The sequence below is a fragment of the Anser cygnoides genome, chromosome 13 (assembly GCF_040182565.1).
Source record: "Anser cygnoides isolate HZ-2024a breed goose chromosome 13, Taihu_goose_T2T_genome, whole genome shotgun sequence".
Classification (NCBI taxonomy): domain Eukaryota; kingdom Metazoa; phylum Chordata; class Aves; order Anseriformes; family Anatidae; genus Anser; species Anser cygnoides.
The window spans coordinates 6,142,653-6,158,690 of record NC_089885.1 but is presented as its reverse complement, the minus strand read 5'-3'; the positions used below and the strand labels follow the sequence as shown (position 1 = coordinate 6,158,690).

Here is a 16,038-nt window from a genome sequence, read left to right as displayed (position 1 = left end):
TAGCCCAGCCTCTACCTTTTCTCAAGCGCTCTAGACTTTGTTTCAACCTGAGATATTAATTTGGGAACATTTCTAGCTTTATCTTCACTGATAGAGGTGGAAAGTGAGATGCAGTTAACTGTGTATCCTGCAAAAACTCACTTGGTAAAACCAAGCCCTCTACAGCTGCTTAAGCACAACAGTGAAAGGTAAGCCCAGACAGAGGGACAAGTCTCTCTGCTTCAGTCTCAGCACTGCCAAAAATTCAGTGTGGCAACACTGAGAACAAAACCAGCCCTGCTAATACGGGATATATTTCAGAAATCTCTCTCATTTTTCCCCATTTTCAAAGGAAATGGGGCACACAAATGACACAGAGGACACTGTCTTCAGCCCAAAGCACAGCTGACTGCAGACCAGCCAGCAGCAGCCAGCGTGTGGCACGCCTGCTGTGTGTGACGCTTTCTGCCTACAGCTAGGCTGGGTTCATCTGTCACTGCTTCCCCCTTGGAAGTCCCCTCCTCAGCCACCTTGCCACTGAAGATAATCAGAATAAATGCCCTGCTGTGTGGATCTATGTGCAGCTACAGTGTCAGAGCTCTGCTCCTTGATGTGTCAACCATCTGTACCCATGCCTTCCAGTTCCTTCTTAGGTTTTCTTCCCTATAACAGAGCTTTTCACACTTTCCCATTGTTCAGCCAGCCTTGCATATTTTCTGCAAGGGGCAGAGGACCAGAACCAGTGTTAGAAGCCACCACCAGTGACTCATGTTCAACACACCCCTTGCAGGTGGAAGAAACTCCCCAGGGGATAGCAGCGTGAGGACAGCCGGAGTGGTGACAAACACGTGAGGTAGATTCTTTAGGGACTGAGCCAGAGAGGAGAATCCTTTCCTCTCTGGGAGAAGCGGAGGAGGAACAGGAAAAAACAGATGAGTTGCAGCCTAGCCAGCAGATGATGCTCTTGGAGAGCAGCCCAGGACCGTGACTGGAGAGATCCCATCTGTTTGAGATCGCTAGCAGGTATATACCATTTCTGAGTGAAAAGCAGAAGGCAGGCTGATCTGTGCTGCTGAACATTAGGCTGATCTGTGCCTTTTCTCAAATTCTTACCCATCCCCATGCTGTGACACGGTTTCCAATGAGGATTTCCCATTAGAAGACTGTCTGCTTTCACCATTTCTGCAAGCAAAACAGCAAGAACAATTAGGTAGGGAGATGTCGGGACAGAACGTGAGGGACAGAAACTCCATGACAAGGAGCTTGTCGGAAGTGTGATAAGGATGGTGCAGGGACTAGATTAAAATGAAAGCCTGTTCAGTTTAGGAGATAGAAAGGTCTGCCAATTTTAGACTCATATTCTCATGAGAAAGAACTGGGTGATGTTTGAGCTGTGGGAGGCTCATAAGCTTTCATCTGGGTACATTTCCTCCTAGGTTGTTAATACTTTTTTGAGGCGCTGCTTTCTTAGAGTCCCCCTGCTACCATACTTATTGTTCCATGACTGCACTGCATCCAGATTATGTGTACCTGGGAAAATACTACCAAGCAGAGCCAAACTCTCCAGTGCAGCAACTCCCTACCTGTTATTAGTGAAGTTTTGGGAAGATGCAGAGCCAGCAGACCTACCTGATTTCAGTATAGGTGGACATTTTCTCAGAAGTTTCACTCAAGGATGTGGTTGTTTGGCTCTTGCTGCCTGTTTCAGTGCTGCAAGAGATGGTAAAGAAAAAGTTGTCATTCTTGAGCAAGCCAGCTCCCTGTTGCAGCTTGCCAAAGTTTTCCTGCACTGAAATGTTCTTCCTGAAAGTAAATAAAATTGAAAGCAAACATCACCACTTTCAGTACGTTCACTTAAGAAGTAGTCTTATCAGAAACAACTCTGAAATTAAAAACACTGTCTATTGCCATGAATATCTACAGTCTGCCAACGATAATCAGGGAAGAAAAATAAAATAACAAAGTCAGTGACCAAAGCAATTTGCAATGCTGTGGAAAAACATTTCAGCATTTTTTATACTGTAGTCATGAATTCAAACAGACAAAGTGGAAAGCAACTGAAAACGATTCCGCTGCAGATTTAGCGAGAGTTCAGCAGGTCTCCTCCTCTCAGGTTTTGAGCACTTTTATCAATACGCTGTCAGACCCTTTCAAGACACAACATGGATTTCAGACAGAAAATCTTCTTAAATGCAGACAGCTGTTTTAAAAGACTTCTACGTACAAGGCCGACGAATTTGCTTCACTTCACCTCCCAGAGGGCTGCTGACAGAAGTCTGTCACGTGCTACACGTGTGCTGACACAGCAGCAGATGTCCAAGGCACACCGGCTGTGCTGTAACACTCACCTGGTGGGAGACGCTGCTGTTGTCTTTGGCTCATTCCAGGAAGACCCAGCTGTGCTTTTCCTTAGCCCATTGGTACTAACGAAACAACAACAAAACAACAAAAGTAACAAAGCATTAAAGATGGAAGATCTTTTAGGTGTCATCCTGCTTGCCGTCCCACAGCTCTCATGTCTGCTTTCTGGGCAGTGAGAGGCCAAACCCTGCTGCGTAAGGACTCAGCTGGCCCTAAGCACTGCTGCAACTAATATCTGTCTTTCTCCTGAAATGCTCTGTCATTAGGAACTGTTTTTTTTCCAATCTAACACAGCTGGGGCTGTTTCTATCCCCAACATTTGAGCTTGTGCTAAAAAACAACCTGTCCAAATGTACAGATTAAGGCTCAGTGCATTTACAAAATTGCTCTCACTCTCTGTATGTGTATAACATGTGGGGGAGTGAAAGGGCATCCCAGCCCTGCTTCAAACCTGTTCCACAATGGCACAAAATTGCACCAAAATTCATGAGGCAGCTCCTTCATTCTGAAAACAAAGCATTTCAGCCTAAAAGGCCTCATCTATTGGTGCCCCTGCTGGGTCCGCAAAGGACCAGAGCGGCAGAGAAGCTAATATTGCTGCTGCCTGGCTTCAAGCCACACCTCATAGTGGGAAGAGAGAGCTGAATCCCAAATTAAATGAATCTGCATGAAAACAGGAAGATTTTCCCTCCCAGTGCTAACACTGCTATCTCTGTATCGGTGTCAGTCCCACACCACACATCAGCAGTTCCTGACCAGTGCGGACTGGGAGAGGATGTCATCTCTGCTCCTTCACACCAGGGACAGCACGTCCCCATGTTCCTCACACCATAGCAGGAACTCTCTAGCCTGTCTGCAGTGGCTCCACGTACACCTGGGCTTCACGGGAGCTTGAGGAAGGGGCTGTGGGCTCAGAACGAGACTAACATTTACCGTCAAAGCAAAGATCAATTTAAAGATAATGAACCTCTCAAACCTCCCAGGTCACACCTATCTGTTGCTATCAAGGTAGAATAATTAAATCTAAAGTCTAACAAAAGCAGAGAGCTGGCTCAGGGGACTGGAAATAATGAGATATTGAGTACTTCATGTCTAGGTGATGGGGTCAGTTCATGCAGCCAAGTCTGCTAGTACAAGAAAATCATTACTATCTGATGGCTGCTTGATGGGTAGGGTGAGCTCATCTAAACCTGCTCTGACTCTTCCTGTGTGTTGTCTCTACAGAACCACTGCCAGGCTCATTCCTGTGGCATATAAGCACCTCGTGAAGACAGAAGTGATGGGGCTGTGGAGCATGATCAGGAGAGGGACTTAGTGGCAAGTTTACATCACGTAACTCACACTGTAGCTGGCCTGTAGTTAAATGCTGTCTGCCACTCTCCAGGGCTGTCAGCTGGATACCTTATACTACCCTGTATATATCCCTATGTCTGCCCATTTGCTTCACTGAATTAATTGGTTTCATTTTTTTTTTCATTTTGGATTGTTTTTTATGCAAGACAGAGGCAACCAGGGTTTCAAGAGAAGTCTGTTGAAAAACCTCCATCCCTAGCTGTGTTCAACCTGCTACCTTCCAGCTAAAAGGAAAGTCAGTGTGCCCTAAAATCAGACAGTCAACACACTACTCCAGAATGAGATCCATACCTGTTGTCATCTGGCGTAAACTTGCATGAACCAGACACAGCTGAACTCCTCCTCTGCTGTCCTTCTTCTTCTATCTCAATTCTTTCAGAAGCAGGGAGGAAAAAAATAAATATCACATCATTTCCCATTTCTCACCGCTAGCTAATCCAGGCAGTTTACTTTTGCTTTCCCTTAAGCTATGTTTTCCCTGTTTCCCTTGGAGGCACATTTTTCCTGTTCTTTGTGCTCCATGTGCTGTTACTGGTGAGTATCTCAACTGGCTGAATGAAGTAAGAACTTCAGCCAAAATCAGTGGCAATTTTCTGCTGCAGTTCCTTTACAAATAGCATCAGCTGACGCTTCAGTTCCAGTAAATGACCTAGACATCATTTCCCTATGGTACCAAGTGCTTCAGAAGTTAAATGCCTGAAGAATGCTTGGAACCACTGCTGCTTGGAACCAGCCTTCCTGGAAGAAGGCAGGCAGTGAATGAGTCCATACAATCCCTCCTCACTTCAGGTTGCCCGTAACCTAAAGCATCATCATGTATTCGTAAAGCTCATGACAGTGTGAGCCCTCAAAAGCCAGCATTTTTTAACCCCTTCCATGGGAACTGTCCCCCCTCTCCTTTGAAACACCTGGGAATCTCCCATCCCAGCATTTAACAGCAACCCTGGCACAGAACACAGATGTGCAGCCCCAGCAGCATTTTCAGAGCAAGGTCAGTGACCTACCTCTTGGCAAACAAGGGTGGGAATTCTTGTGTCGGGCTCCTGTAAGGGAAGCACAAAGGCAACAGTTACAAGTTTGGAGTTAAAGATACGCTTTGGGCAGAAGCAGCTTGACCCACTTAAGGGGTCCTATTGCACCATTTGGGCAGAGCTGACCATGAGAGAGTGTGCTAAACCTGTGCAAATTACAGAGCAAAAAGTTATAAAACATGAAGTAGAAGCTCCCCCAAAGGGCCTCTTTGATTTTACACCTTCCCACTTTCTTTTCTTCTTGCATGCAAGCCTGCCTCCCACTGCACAATACTTGGTGCACCAGAAGAATTGGCAGCCAGTGCAAACTCCTTTAATGCCCATACAAATCCTACCCAAGCAAGCCTCTCACTCTGGGCACAGCCAAATGCTGCTGGCACATCCCCTCCCTGCTCCCTCCCCCACTACCAACCTCTCGGTGCCTCATTGTGTTGCCCTGAGTTAGGTCAGGAGGAAAAGGATTTACAGTGAAAGCAAGCTGCAAAAAAGTCACTACCATGGTTCCTGGAAGACCTGAGACCGTCTTAATTTGTTTTTTTTTTTCCTCCCAGGAAAGAAATGGACAACAGAGCCTTGAACACCAGCAGCTCCCACACATCCTTCATGTTGCTGTTGCACACCCACATGTTAGCTAGGTTTTTCGTTTTGGTTTTGTTTTCTTCCTCTACAGAATTATTTTGAAGCTGAAACTAATATCAGGATCTTGTAAATCTAACTATTATTCAAACACAACGTAAAGGCAAAATCTGTCCCAAAAAGCTGATCCAAATTGGATGCAATTTCTAACAGTAGTTTAAATTTGTTCCGATTTCCCCCTACCTTCCAAGTAGTTCCTGCAATGAAACTAGAGAGACCAACTTTAAAAACTGACTCTGAAAAATTGGGTCTTAATTTTGGGTCCCAGGGAATTAGGGACTATCACAGTTTTTCTCCTGCTAAAATTTCATCCCTCTCAATAGAGGAGATATCTCAAGATTCCTAGAAGACTTCCCCAATTCTGCAGTAACCAGAAGGTATCCTTGACACTTGGAGAGAGACAGCAGCTAAGTTTTCTTCATTTACTGGAGAGGTACACATCTTCTCTGGTGAGTCTTTGGATCAGGCCACCGCTCAAGTCAGAGCACCACCAGCAGCCTCTTCACTGTCTCCTGCCCCATACTCACATGGGGAAAACTCACCCGTTGCTTTTCTTGGCTGCTGAGAGGACGTAAGCACGTTCCCTGCTGGCAGTGCGTCTCAGGACACTGTTGGCTGCCTCTGTCCTGAAAGGGAAGAGAAGGAAGGGGTCACATTCTGTCCGTGCTCTTAGTAGCTGCCGGGTGTAGCCTTGAAAAAACAATAGGTGAATAAACCAGTGGAGACTTGTGCTAAACCTGACAGAGCTCCCATGGCTCTGGAAAGCTCCTGAAATCTAGCTAGGAGCAAGACGAGTAACAATGTCTGATCTTTTTCCACTAATATCAATTTTTCTCTTCATACTGAGCCACAGCACTTTCTCATGGATGTAAAGCATCAGGCAATAAAAATCTATATAAATAAAAATCCTTCTCTTCCAGGAGGGCAGAGGGCATTCCCCATCTCAAGACCCGAACTCCTTCAACACTGCATACTCTGGGGGCAAAAAATGGGATACAGGCTTTGTGGCTGATATGCTCCATAGACTGCACGTGTCTATGCAAACATCAGTAGCACCAAACATACCACAGGGAAAGTTCAAAATGAAAGGACTTTCACTGGTTTACCTCCGCTGGTCAGATTACCGGCTTTCATTTGTAAAAGTCTTGTATCTGAGAAAAAGCATCTTTAGAAACAAGACTGAAAGCAACCCATCTAAACCTGGAGACCCGTCTAGATCTGGACTTCGATGCAAGTCCTCAGGTGGTCCAGTCTCAAAGATACATGTGTAGGCTGTGGAAGGAGGACTCCTTCCTTTACTGCCAGGCTATTTGTACGTCTCTATCTCTTCACATAGACACTATGCAGCTGATAGATTCCACAACCCATTTCCAGCTGCCAAATTAATTGGGGTATGCTGTCAGGTTGAATCATGTCAGGCTTTTAATTATATTTTGTTGGGAGTGCAGTCGCCTGTGGGCATTGATGCGCTCCATGTAGAAATATCTGCTTCTTATTATTTCATTGCAATCAGCCCTAATGGCTCAGCTATAATCATCATCAAACTGACCCTGCCAGCAAAGAACAGTTAAACTGAAGTAAGTCCACTTGTCACTGCCCCTTGCAAGAAAAAGGTGGTTACCTGGAAGGCATACCTCTTTTTATGTTCATCTGGACTAAAAGGCACATCCTCCTCATCCAAGTCCACTGATTTTTGTTTAACATTATAGGGAGCTCTGAAAAAGGAAGAGAAGGGGAGAAAGAGTAAGGGAACTGCCTCTGTATATTGTTGCAGAGGCAGCACAAACAAAACCCAAGGTAAATCCAAGGGCTGGGTATGTGGAAAAGGGTTCTGACCCTGGATGTGTTGCATAGGAGTGGGAAGACACTTGTACTTTCCATGTGCATTGGGGTACACGTCTTCATAGGATTTTGTTTTATTAGTGTAGGGGTTTTAAGCCTAGAAGCAGGCTGATGATAAATGCTCAGCTGCATTTCAGGGTACAGACAAAGTCTCTGACATGAAAAGCTGTGTAGGAAATGTCAGGAGGGCTGTTCTGCTATGGTTTCATAAAGGCCGGCAATGCTGCAACCAAGTCCCCAGGCTACGTCCTCCAGTTTTCTGCCTTAATTACTATGAAGTGGTAAAATTCGCTCCTTACAAAGGCCGTTACCAGGTCAAGGAACGCCTTACAGCCCACACAGGCCTGGAGGTTGCACTGAGGAATGCTTCAGTTTCTAGAGACAGCTCTGCAGTACTCAGCTAACGAAGCCATGCCTGGCTGGGCACCCACGTGCAGGTGACTTCATCACTGAAGCTCAGGTGTTGTCGAGCCCGTGCATGGGCAGAAAGCACAGCTCCCCTTTGTACACTCACAGCTTCTTGTAATCCTCAGTTGTCATCCTGTAGCCAGAAGAAGAACGGCACGAGCTGGCTCCCTTCATGGCAGTGCTGCAGATGGCACAAATCACGCCTGTTAACACGAGCCTCCTGAGCACACATCCTCTGTCACCCTGTCCCCAGGTGAGCTCCACACAACAACAGAAAAAAGAGTGATCTTAAAGATCCACTCTGTGAACTCGGGGAATGCCATCTAATTGAGGAGCAGCATTCTTTCCACAGCCTTGGACTAGGATTTGAAGTATACTTTGGTTCCCCAGGGCCACTGTGAGCTGTCAGAGCCAGTATGGCCCTCTGTGGGATGATGCCACTTCATCCTAGGATCAGCCAGGGGGGAGGAAAGACCTTGTGGCATCATTCTTCTCCCCAGCTGAATCAAAACAGGGGAAAAAAGGGGGGTTCAAAAAAGTTTCATTTGAAGTGCAACAAACATCTGTCTAGATCAGAGCCAGGCTTAGATCTTACTGCACTTAAATGTAAACGTCTCTCACAAGACAGGTTTCAAAAAACACACCTTAAAAATACCAAAATGACGTGTTACAGAGCTGCAAGGATTCCTTGCAATTTATCCCCAATCAAACCTATTTGCCAAATTAAATCTAAATCCATAAGAATTTTCATGGTCAACTGCCATCCCATCCTTTGGTGGGGGAAATACAGAGTTTGAAGTCATCATGTCTGCTGAGTAGAGCTCTGAAATAAAAGGCCCTAAATTCAAACATAATCACTATTCATTTAATTAGCAAAGGAGCTCATTGGAAGCCCACAAACACCAGCCAAAGTAAAAGGGTCACTAAAAACATAAACAATATGTAAAAGCTCATTTCCATGAAGAACTGGAAGACCTACATACCTTTTCTGGGCTTCCTTGGAAGATGAAGAATTAGGCACAGAAGGAGTCTTATCGATGGTTCTTGTGAACACTCCCCTGGGGAGAAAAGAGACATGCTAAATTTGTTTTGCAGGGCAGAGTTTGGAGCTCAGATGAGGGGGCATGCAGCCACTCTTCAGCCTAACAGCACCTGCATGTCCTCTCAGGAGCAATGTGCTGGCTCAGGACAGTCAAAATTAGAAGATGCTTCCTTGGGAGAGTCCCATCTATGTACTCCCTGGCTTTACAGTAAAATCAGTTTTCACTTGAGAACGGCCTGGGAATGGCACCACAGGGCTTGCCGACCTTTTTAGGGTAAGGGCGGCATTGGGGTCTCCTCAAACAAACTACGTGTCAGAGGAAGCTGAAGCACATGAGCCCCATCGACAGCGCTGTCCTGAGAACGAGGATGGTGGAACATTTTTGCAGCATGATCATCTTCCCACGTGCGATCAGTGCATCGTACAGAGATCAGATTTTCTGTTAACATCACCAAACTACCTGTGAACAAAACACCCAGGACTATCTCTTCATCAAGGAACTCCCTGAGCATTACAGTGTTCCTAACTGGCAGGATAAACCAAGAGAACACGATATTTTTCATGTTTACTGCTCCTGATCTAGATCTCCTTCCCCTCCAGCCTACGTGCTTCTTGCCACCCTGTATACCAACCTGATGAGGTAACCGGATTGAGGCTTGGAGACGGGAGGCCTGTGCAAAGAACAGACATCAGTGAATTAAGAAACATGTGGAAAAGCAACAGCAGCAGCACCAGTATTAAAGAGAAATGTCCACATGGCTATCAAGCCAAAAATCCAGCCAAAGGGGCTTTGAGTTGGGCACTGCCTCAGCTACTGCACCAATTTGACCGTGGGAGGATTCTTTAAAAATGAATTACCTTCAGAACAAGCTCTGTGAAAGAGTGTTGTAAGAAAAATGAATTTTAGAATTCGCCAATCAAAATTAGCCATGCTGACAGTTTCCTGGCTCAAAATGAAGTCCTCAGATTGATGTGGTAAGAGAAGGGAAATTAGGCATTGTACGGATTCTGGCTGTTTTACCACAGGAAAACTTCAGCTTCACACTAACTTCTCTGAGTGTCTGTCCTCAGAAGAGGAGTGTAGCAGAGCTCCCCTGGAGGTAAAAGAAAGGGATACCAGCAGATGGGGACCTGGCCCCTTGCAGCAGGGCAGGAGGAAACATCCCTGGAACTTGCTTCAAGCTGGCTTGAAGTCTTCTTGAGACCAAAGTGAGGACCAGGATGAGCCTCAAGGTCCAAACATGGCACATACAGGCTCACTCCATCCCTGCCCAGATGCCAACTCCTCTTTTCTTGCCTGTCCAGGTGCCCTTAGGATCACAGGATAACACGGTGGCAAGGAAGCTCAGCAGGTCTCTGGTTGGTCTAACCCTCCTGCTCCAAGCAGGGTCAGTCCTCAGGTCAGAGCTCAGCAGGAGGGCAGGTTTACACTGTCCAACACCACACGCCCAAGGTGGATGCCAGGCTCAAATTTGTCCTGTTGCCTTCAGGCACAGAAATACAAACACCCTGCAGGCTTAGTTTAGCTCTGGAGCTCTGGATGGAGAAGCTGGAGGCTGATGAGTGCTGAACACAGCACCAAGCTCTTGGTTCCGCAGTGTCCTCAGAGCAGGCACCAGCAGGCTGTAGCCCATCCCAGCCCCATTGCCTAGCAGTTCCCTGAGCACTGACCTTTGATTGCCACCTGCAGGCACAACAAAAGGGAGAGGAAGCAGGAATTTGCTCACAGGAGAGGGCAATGCTCTCCCAGCAATGGTACTGCAGGTAGCAAAGAGCTCTTATATATAAATAAGCCCATTTCAACAGTTTTGCACTGTAGGATGGAGATCCTACCAGCTCCTAAGTTCCCGAAAAGCCCCCATAGTCTGTGCCTGAAGCAAAACCAACTCCAATATGGAATGGATTTTGATCTGAGGAGCCTCTGGGCTTAGAGCACACAGGTGTTGCACCAGCGCAGGAGCTGATGTGCACCAGTAATCCTTCGGATTGTGTCCTCGAAAGCACCCATTCCTCTGCACTAAAGATACAGATCCATCTGGTCACACATCTCTCCACCATCCATCTGGACTTGGCAGAAGCTGAGCTATGCTCTGTATGAGGCGACAGTTCATAAGACACTGCACTGAACAGGCTCTGTATTTTTCAACAGGACCTATATTTCTCAACAATTATGGAAGTGAGTGGATAGGAGTAGGAAGAACCAGTGAAAGCATGCACTGACTCCATGGGATAACAGAAAGAAAGCAAACAACAGGATGGGTCCCCCAAATTACCTGTCACTCTGGGGAGCAATAGGTGCTGAAGCTGGGGATCCCCCACCAGCCCGTGCAGACCTGAGTAAAGAGGAAACAGTCACATAATTAACTCCTGCTGTTGCTGATCTTCCTTCTTGAACAAGGCAGTGATGTTTTCTGAGATTGCTGCTAAGAGAAAAATAGTTTGGGCTTGATTTTGTTTCTGACTAAGAAGAGACCCTGGTGCAGATCGTAGGCATTCCTGGTGCAGGGGTGGCTCCATCTCACAGCCTGTGAGCTGCAGGGGGAGATGCAGACATGGCTGTTTTACACCACTCACAAATTCCCTCCCATCAAGGTCTGCCTCTTTCTTTGTCACTCTGGAGATGGTGAAACACAATCTGGCTTCAAAAGGACTTTGGAGCTCTCCTGAGACTTCAAATGTGCCTGTGCTGCTGGATTCACAGCTCCCACACCAAAGGCCATTTCTCAGTGTTTCTCCTCAGTCTTCATTTATCAAAATGAAACAGAAGGACTGCTTCCCTGGGCAGTGCCATTCCCTGGCATCATGGGAACCCCACAACAAGCTAGCATAATGTGTGCTTTTCCTACAGGTTGGAAAATAGAGTTCTCGAGGGAGGCTGATGAGGGAAAGGAAGAAGAGGAGCATTCCTCGGTGGCCACACTTACAGCGGGCTGCTCTTCTTTTCGTCCTCAGAGTCTGAGTTCTGGTGGTGGATCCAGCTCTTGTCTCCCTTCAGGGTGGTGCGAACCTTCATCTGCTTAATGATCCTTCTACGGTCTTCATCCGTAGGTGTAATCACACGTCCTAGGAGAGGCAGAGGGAAAGGAAGCAGAGAGAAGGTTGTTGAGAAGATTTCAGTGTCAGCAGGTGAACGATTGGTAAATCTCAGACAGCAGGGAGCACAGGTCCCCCATCAGCCAGAGATGCAAACACTGAACGAGTCTTTTGCTACTTCTGATGAAAGATGGAAACAAGCTATCATCCTGACTTCAGGATCAATTTACTCCAGCTCCCCTGACGTATCACCTCCTCTGCAGAGATTCATAGTTTTTTCACTCCTTTCTGGGGACTGTTTAACATTAATGAGTCATTTTCTTTCATGAAGACCAAAGACATTCAGTGGGTGGTCTAATCACATATTTACAAAGCAATGCATTTCCTCTGGCATTTCCCATCAGATCAGCTCTAGCATGAGGCTTTTTGGTTTGTGGGAGAGGATGATATGTCTGAAGCATGATGCTGAGCCAAGGGCTGGGGGATAAGCCACAAAATGCAAACACCCAACTTTCTCTGGTGTCCTATTGTCCTGTTGGAGGATACACATCCTTTCGATATTAAAAAAAAAAAAAAAGAGGAAAAAAACAATAACAAAGATATTTTAACTGGTAAATTCCACATCTAGCATTTTCTTCTGAAGAAAATAGCTGTTTTTAAGATGAAGACCAGATAAGGAAATCTCCTTTTCTGTGTATTTCTGTTTATCTTCCATCTTTTGCTATTTTGGAAATGGCTGCTAAGAGATGAAAACGTCAGGCCTGCTCTCCTCATAGGACATGGACCAATACAGCTCAGGGGTTTAGAGATACCAGCAAGTTATTGCAGCTTTACAACTAACCTCTTATCAGCCAAGCCAAGGAAACCGCCTGTCTGCACACTCTTAGCCGGTGGCAAACATGCAATAATTCAATTTAGCTACCAGGAAAGGAGGGTCACTAAGTCTCAGTATCTTGTACTCAACGTGGGCTAAAAGGCTGCCCAGAAATAGTTATCTCTGAGCAGTCGACATGCAGTAAGTTGTTTAATCTTTGACACAAGATTATGTGCTTCAAGGCTGGGTTATGTAGTAGGGGTATGGTGGTGGATTTTTTTGGACAAACACATGCCATTGAGGAAAACAACCATACCAATGAAAAGAATGTCCTTTCTCACGTGGAATTAGCAGCAGCAAAGACACTGATATACTGGGCCATATCTACATCATGCTGCAGTCTGGGGGACCAGCAGTAACACTCTGCAAGAAGCAGAGCACCTGGAAAAGGAAGGGCTGCTTTTCTTCCATCTGAAGCTTCAGTGCAAGTCTACTGCTTTGTGGAAATGAACAAGGCACTTCCACTCTTCTCCAGACTACTGTTTCAGGTTATCTATGGATTTGGAAGCATCGTTCCACCTATTCACATCTAAAGGTCCTATGAGCATCTGTCCTGTGAGTCCTATGGGCATGTTGCTGGGTCAAAACACAGCAACTTGTAGCCTCTGTGAGAATTTTCAACACTTCTTTGATAAGATGACATTAGGAGTGTATCATTAATACAGCAGAGGACAGATCCCCAACAGCCTGAGATGGGGAAAGGAATTACCTTTGTTGACACCCAAGGACATCATGGTTCTCACAAGTGCCTTCCCCTGTCAGTTACTGTTTGAAGACCACAGGTCCCTGGAAGAAATGGAAAGGAGAAAAACAGATTAGTAGTTCTGTCATAAAACAGCTTTTAAGCCATGCAGAAGAGGGAGTATCACAACAGCAGTGCCACAGCCACAGAGCCTGAAGGGTGGGAGATCATGGCACGTATACCAGAGAACTGCAATTTCTTCCCATGCCATGCACCTTCAGCATCAAGGATGGAAAAAATCCAGTGGGTGTATTCTCCATACCAGTAAATCTACAGATTGGCCGTGACAGATGCATCCTTCCAACTGTGGAAGGAAAGCAGTGGAGGAGACATCACCAAAGGTGCCCAAATCCACCCAGGTGGGACAGATCTTCTGGAGTCTATAATTCAGAGAAGCTGAGGCTGCTTGGGTGAGCCTTGGCATTTTCATCAAGCAGTAGAATATAAGGACGCTTGACAAATTTCAGTTGACAGAGATGATCCGTATTTCCCCAGGAAACAGAGCAGAGGGAATGTCTTACTGTCCGCCTCTGAAGCGAGAGTTAGCTCTTGCTTCTGATGGCTACTGAGTCCCTCCTGGAGGTGACCACTGTAAAGCAGCAAGGAGAAACTCCTGGACATACAACCTTGGAGATGCTCTGAAATCGCAAATTGGCAGAGCACTTGTTGCTTAGTGCTGCAGTTGAATAAACCACAAAATAAAAATCAGGAAATATATTGGTTGTTTCAGATACTGCCAAACCAGTATATATAAATATATTATATATATTAAATATATATATATATTTAATTGGAAAAAAACAAGGAACAAAAGAAAACAGAAACCCCCAAAATTGATCCACTGGGTTTGAGTACCCATGTTAATTCAGCACCTGATTACTTTTTTTGTTTTGTTTTGTTTTTTAAATCATAAATGTTTCTTTTTTCTTTTTTTTTCCCACCCTTCAAATTTTTTTGCGTTAAGCTGCATAAGCCCTTGTTTCAAAGGAGAAAGCCAAGGGCAACTTCCAACCTTTAAAACCCTTTCCTCCATTCTTTCCTTGCCAAAACTATCTGCTGAACCCGGATTCTTAAGCGACTATACTAATCATTAAGAGAAATGCCCAACCCTATTTGGGAGCCTGCGAATCTAAAATTAGGTTGTTATTATCTGCCGGTGGGCTTGTCTCTGCAACACTGCTGCAAAGCCACACGCCCATACGGAATGCCGAGCGCTGATCTCACAGCATTGCTTCTTGGCAAAGTCTCCTCCGCTGCCTTGTCTCAGCCAAGGATCTACCTCAGCTCCCTGCATATCCACTCCTCAGCCAGTTTGTGCTCGGATCGCGAACAAGCCCTCTGCAATTACCCCTAGGCTCCCTCTCCCTTTCGCAAACACTCCCAAACATTAATTCAGCTTCCACCGTGGGCTGACAGCCCACCTCTTTTCTTATCCTTCCCAGATCCCCCTTCCCACACAAATTTAATTGTCCCTGCTATTTAAAGAGAAACAAACTGTAGTGCTGCCTTAGATATCCACAAAGAGCCTCTCAATACTTGGGTATCTTTCCACCGAAGGTGGGAGGCACTGCTGTAGTCTGTAGGAGAACAGCTGAAGGACCTGTAATCTGGCAACTCTGGATTAAAAAGAAGTCAAAATCTTGGACCTGCACATAGAGAAGCCACGTGGAAAGTGGCTTCATTACCTACTGTGTCCAAGCGAGGTCCAGAGCACAGCTACCCTGCTGACCGCAGCTCAGAGGTGCTCCTACGCCCCTGGTGCCCTCTTCCAGGTATTAAATTCTTCCCTATTCCAGGACAAGATAAAGGCTGAAGGAGGTGGAGAATGAGAAGCAGTGGAAAAGAGCTATCCCAGGAGCTTGATATGGCCCTGATTCAGTAGTAGATATAGGCTACATGTTGTAATATAATGGAGGTATTTGGAAGCTGGAAAGCCAGTACCTATCCAGCAGCACAACTGAGAGGCGATCAGCCCCCCAGCACAGGCCTACTAAACGAACAAGCAGTGGTTTAGGAGCATGTAGGAAAGACTCTCGGGAGATGCAGAGTGAGGGATGAAGCTCACGGAGGTGCAGCACTGAACTCTCCTCCCTGCCGTGCACCACAGCTCCGCGTGGGACCAGCCCTGCAACAGACATCATCTCTGTTTGTTGCTTAAACAGAAGCTTTGCTTCTTACTCACACAGCTCCCCTAACTTGACAAATACACCCAGAAAGGAAGGGAAGCCACGAAGGGTGGCACTCAGTATGTGTGTAAATATACGTGCCAGAAACTACAGGTCGGCCCAGCCTTTTCCTCTGGCACCGCGTTCCCTCTTCCCGGCTCACATCATCCTGGGAGGGACCGCAGCAAACGCCGCTGTGCTCCACTGATATTTCTGGCTTGACAAACAGGAGTTGGAACATGTCAGTGGTGATCACCCGGCTTAGCTTTGGGGGACTGGCAACTTTTTCTGCCAGCCTGCTTTTTCCACCGATGATTCATGCAATGGCAGCAGCAGCCCAGCTGTCCCAGCAGCTGGGACCGACCGGGAGCTCTCTACGGACTGACGGACAAACTCGAGGAGGTTAGAGCCTGGCTGTCCCCCCGTCCCACACCAAGGATTCTGCCCTCACCACAAACACCGTAACGAAGTTGTCCAGAGTGATGCTTTCAGCAAAGCTTCTGATGGGCATAGAGGGGTGCAAAGGTCCTTCTGCGAGAGCTGGAGAGGAGTCAGTTCTCTGCTTCCTTTAA

At 46.4% G+C, this 16,038-nt stretch overlaps 1 protein-coding gene across 3 annotated transcripts in view; it reads right to left on the bottom strand.

Annotated features, from left to right (window-relative positions):
- ZNF185 (zinc finger protein 185 with LIM domain) overlaps positions 1–16,038 on the bottom strand; it is a 45,844-nt gene that overhangs the window by 17,482 nt on the left and 12,324 nt on the right. For all 3 annotated transcript variants that reach the window (XM_067005204.1, XM_067005203.1, XM_067005205.1), the window contains exons 2-14: positions 13,269–13,345; positions 11,577–11,715; positions 10,926–10,985; positions 9,285–9,323; positions 8,594–8,668; positions 7,717–7,791; positions 6,995–7,075; positions 5,903–5,986; positions 4,698–4,736; positions 3,985–4,065; positions 2,328–2,402; positions 1,609–1,689; positions 1,093–1,161 (exon numbers count right to left, since the gene is read on the bottom strand). In XM_067005204.1, coding sequence (XP_066861305.1) covers positions 1,093–1,161; positions 1,609–1,689; positions 2,328–2,402; positions 3,985–4,065; positions 4,698–4,736; positions 5,903–5,986; positions 6,995–7,075; positions 7,717–7,791; positions 8,594–8,668; positions 9,285–9,323; positions 10,926–10,985; positions 11,577–11,715; positions 13,269–13,293 — 923 coding nt within the window. In that variant the 5' untranslated portion in view covers positions 13,294–13,345. The remainder of the gene's footprint in view (positions 1–1,092; positions 1,162–1,608; positions 1,690–2,327; positions 2,403–3,984; positions 4,066–4,697; positions 4,737–5,902; positions 5,987–6,994; positions 7,076–7,716; positions 7,792–8,593; positions 8,669–9,284; positions 9,324–10,925; positions 10,986–11,576; positions 11,716–13,268; positions 13,346–16,038) is intronic.